This window comes from Nuphar pumila, chromosome 15 (assembly GCF_984573655.1).
Source record: "Nuphar pumila chromosome 15, dmNupPumi1.hap1.1, whole genome shotgun sequence".
Classification (NCBI taxonomy): Eukaryota; Viridiplantae; Streptophyta; class Magnoliopsida; order Nymphaeales; family Nymphaeaceae; genus Nuphar; species Nuphar pumila.
Genome location: NC_143263.1, coordinates 41,233,100 through 41,237,702, shown reverse-complemented (window position 1 = coordinate 41,237,702; position 4,603 = coordinate 41,233,100). Strand labels below are relative to the sequence as shown.

General features: G+C 36.1%; 1 protein-coding gene across 1 annotated transcript; it reads left to right on the top strand.

Moving 5' to 3' along the window:
- Positions 1 to 2,616: 2,616 nt before the first annotated feature.
- LOC149815234 (uncharacterized) lies at positions 2,617 to 3,165 on the top strand. The gene has a single exon (XM_089990502.1). It carries the CDS (start codon positions 2,617 to 2,619, stop codon positions 3,163 to 3,165), a length of 549 nt encoding a protein of 182 aa, XP_089846628.1.
- The last annotated feature ends 1,438 nt before the right edge of the window (positions 3,166 to 4,603 follow it).

Genomic DNA, 4,603 nt, shown 5'->3' with positions numbered 1-4,603 from the left:
AGGAGAAGAAACAAACACAGGAATTAAGAATATCCGGATATTGCCGATTTGTGGGAAATGTAGATATGTCATTTTCAAAAACATAATTATTGGGATTTTCTCGGAAAAGAAAAATCTTGAAATAATTTGAACTCAAGAAAATCTCGGAAAATAGGTATATTTAAATTCTAAAATACATAAAAAAATGTGTACAAGATTTATTAAAATATACAAATATATAAAAAAGATAAAATTTGTGCTAATAGAACGTGATAAAAATAAAAGTTGTTCGAAAATATCATGGTTTTATGGGATTATATGGGGTTATGAAAATCTCATGATAAAATCATGATATTTAAAAACGTCTATATTTGTGACTATATTTCAAAATGGGAGTGTATCTCAGTATTTTTTTTATTATGGATAAAGGATCTAATTGATGAAATAAGTACCATAAAGATCAATTATTGAGGTTTTAAGCGATACAATAAGACGTGCTTACTTATGTATGTCATAATATTAATATGAGATAAAAATTAAGAACAAACTTATGTAATAGTGTTGATCCACTAAGGGGGCGGATTCATCTGCCGTGGAAATGGAATCCCCCCCCCCTCCCACAGAACCATTTTTGCCGAAACAGCCCACTTTCTAAATTGTTTTTTTTTGGACACTCAGCCCTAAGTTGATAGGTTTGTAGTTCTAAAAAAATGACTGGAATGGCCAAGGCATTCACTCATTCATTATCACACCTCAATATTTTGGATTTTCAGGTTGGTGAAAATCTCACAATAAATTGTTTGTTTGTTTTTTTGAGAAAACCTTAGAAAAATATCAGCAAGTATGAAATACTAAACATTGTCGTAAATGTATAAAATAAGCCACATATAAAAAAATGTAGACAATTAAAAAAGTTTGGAACGTGATAATGTTACAATATTTTTAAATAGGTATTATTTTGAAAATGCCATGATTTTTGTGAGATTATATGTTGATTTTCTATATTATCATTCTTTTTATGAATCAATATAATCCCAATTTGTGTGTTCAAAGATGGAATAAGCTAAAGGCTTTTTTTCTTCATCAAATAACCAAGGAAAACGTCCTCGGTCAATATAAAAGCCCAATGTTTCTTTGGACCATTAAAGATTACACCCAAACTTTGCTTGCGACAAGGGACTTACTCCAGTGCATTTGGAATTTCTGATGGTCCTTCAGCTTAGGTTTGGCTTGGCTGTCGCTTTTGGAGTGGTGATGACAACAGTGATGAAAATCGGTGGATTTAATACTTTTTGAAATCCATTCAAGCCTGGTTGGAAAGCCGGAGATGGTATTTGGTGACAAATCTCGTAAGAAATTATTCGTTTTTAAACATAAATACCACATTTTAAACATGATATTTATGTTTTTATCGGATATTTATCATGAAAAACCCATGTTTTTTATTTCTAACTACTTTTTTATGTATACTCAATTTTAAAAAATCATTTTTTATGGACAAGATTTTGCCAAAAAAATATGCAAGATTTAAAAAAAAAATCAAATTATCATGAGTTTTTAGCAGCCGATATTTTTTTTTTGTTTTAAACTTTTGTCACCATGATACCACTTACCCCCACAGGTTATTCAGAACTCCGTTTTGAGAGATGAGGGGTGGTGTTGGGAGTGAAGATCGGCCATTTTTAACTACTACTTACAAAGATGTTGACCACTCCAATTGGCCTCATCTATCATTTGCATATGCACTCTTATCACTATCTCCTCCTCTCCAAACACAACTTCATTTGTAACACCATCTCTCCTCTCAACTCCGCTGTCATCTTTGGCTCACCTATGTCTTCAACTTCATTTGTTTAAGAACCGGAGATGACATTTAATGAAGGTGTAATTATTTTCACCTACTTCCATAGGGAACCTCATTTTGGGAGATGAGGTTGGTGTTGGGAGTGAAGATCGGTCCTAGTAAGGATGTTGACAACTTAAACTACTTTTGTTTGCATTTCATGTGATTCCAAATCACATGATATTTAGAAAGTGAATTTCATTTGAAGGGTACTTCAAAAAACAATCAAACATAATTTCTTCTCTTTTTTTCTTTTTCTTTTTTTTGCATAAAATCTTATAAGTAAGCCTTATAAAAAGTGAGTTGACATATAACCTAAAAAGTAAGAAAGAAAGTGAATCTTATTTGTCAAAAGTTTGCTCTCTCTTGAGGTCTCATGAGATTTTGAAAATAAAACCCTTTTAAACAGTATGTTATCGGATGTGCTATAGGTATTCTAGCTATAGCAAGATTATCTCTAGATAATCGTTATCATCATACCCATCTTTGTATTCTCCTTTTGGGCCATCCTTTTTTGTTAAGTTGTTACGTTTGTTATTCTTGGCCTTATCACCTCATTGTGAGAGGTTGTTATATAAGCTTGTAATGGCTACAACAAAATCATTAGAATAAAAAGCCAGTCCTGTTCTCCTCGTGAATGTAGGTCGTCAGTGACCGAACCACGTAATTTCTGTGCCTTCTTGTTTGCAAACATGGTATCAAAGCCCTTTCTATCCGGGTGATCTGTGGGTTGTTCATAGGTGATCGAGACCAACGAGAGGGAGCCTCGGCAGTCTCAAGATCGGTTTTCCACCATGACAGAATCAGGCGTGAAGATGCTTGTTCAAGAACAGAACCCCACGCTGAAGATCACTACAGTTTCGTTGAATGGCTCCAACTATCTGAGTTGGGTCAAGTCTGCAAGCATTTTCCTTAGCGGAAAATTGAAACTGGGCTATGTCACGGGGAAGATCAAGCAACCAGAAAGTACTGATCCAAAATTCGATGAATGGGAGTCTACCAATCATCTGGTGATGTCTTGGTTGTTAAATTCTATGGATCCAACCATTGCAGAAGGATACATGTTCCTTGATACAGCTCAAGAGATATGGGACTCGCTGCATGAAGTTTATGGAGAACAGAATAATCTAGCTCGTATTTTCTTCATTCAACAAGAAATCGCCAACGCCAAAAGAGGTGAGAAGCCATTACATGTGCATATCAATGCGTTAAGGAGTCTTTGGGATGAACTTACTATGTATCGTCCCCCTACGGCTGACGCTAACATCATGAGACAAAGGCTAGAAGAAGACAAAGTCTTCACACTTTTGGCAAGTCTTGGAGATGACTATGAAAACATCTGAAGTCAAGTACTTCTTACTGTTCCTTTACCCTCATTTAATGTGGTTTGCTCTATTATCCAAAAGGAAGAAAGCAGACGTCAGGTTATGTGTTCTGAACCCAAACCTGACAATCATAATCAAGAGAATGTCATTTTTTCTGCTGAAGTCAAAGGAATAGATAAAGGTGTTGATCACTCAGCTATGATTACCGAAAAAAAAAAACCCTTTAAAGATTGGCATAGAACTCGTCAGAAGAACCGTTATACCTATTGCAAAAAACTGAAGCACGTGCGAGACAAATGTCGGGATCTCTACAGCAAACCAAATCGTGACAAGGGTACAAAATCTGATGCTGCCAATGTTGTCATGGATGATCTGGCCAAGTTCTTCCAGCAGATCAGCAAAGCTCATCTTACTAGCAGCAAATCCACCACCGAAGATACTCCTACAGGTAATCACCTTGCCTTACTGTCCAGTAGAAGTGATCAAAGTTGGATCATCGATACAGGGGCCACGGACCATATGACAGAAAACTTACAACTTCTCTTTAACGTATATTTTGATTTAAAAAAAACGATTTTTATAGCCGATGGGACATCCATTCCTGTCCAAGGTGAGGGAACTACATCTTTTTTTCAAAATGGTAAATCGATTGCTCTGTATGTGCCAAAATTTCCCTCAAGTCTAATGTCTTGCTATTTTTTCACCTAAGGATGTAGTTTTTTCAGGACATGAAAACGAATAAGATGATTGGTAAAGGGGTTGAACGGGATGGTCATTATGTGTTAGACACGGCTATGCACGGATTGATAGCTCGACAAAGCAAGGAAGAAGCCAACAAGTTATGGCATGCTCGGTTAGGACACCCGTCTAATCCAGTTTTGATGAACTTATTTTTTGATTTACTTCCTCTTTCTCATGCTTGCGATGCTTGTGAATTTTCAAAATCATCTAAACTTCTGTTTAAAGTTTCCAACACTAGAAGTGATGAGGTGTTTGATCTTGTGCACACGGATGTGTGGGGGCCAGCACCAAGTGTGTCCCACGAAGGATACAAGTACTATGTTACCTTCATAGATGATAAGTCGAGAGTCACATGGATGTATTTTTTGAAGCAAAAAAATAAAGTCTCAAAAACCTTTCAAGTTTTTTATAAAATGGTTTACAGACAATATGGGCGAAAAATCAAGGTGCTTAGATCCGACAATGGGGGAGAATATGTGAACGAATCTATGAGAACCTTCATGGATGAACAAGGCATCATTCCCCAAAACTCATGTTCCGGCACTCCTCAGCAGAACGGTGTGGCTGAGCGAAAAAACCGTCATCTGCTTAATGTGGCTCATGCTCTCATGTTTCATATGCACGTCCCATCTGTTTTTTGGGTTGAAGCCATAAGTGTTGCTTATTACATTATAAACAGACTCCCTAGTAGAACTCTTCAAAATACTATTCCCCT

What these genes read in the sequence shown, in the direction of transcription:
- LOC149815234 (XM_089990502.1), top strand. Translation starts at nt 2,617, where the DNA reads ATGACAGAATCAGGCGTGAAGATGCTTGTTCAAGAACAGAACCCCACG.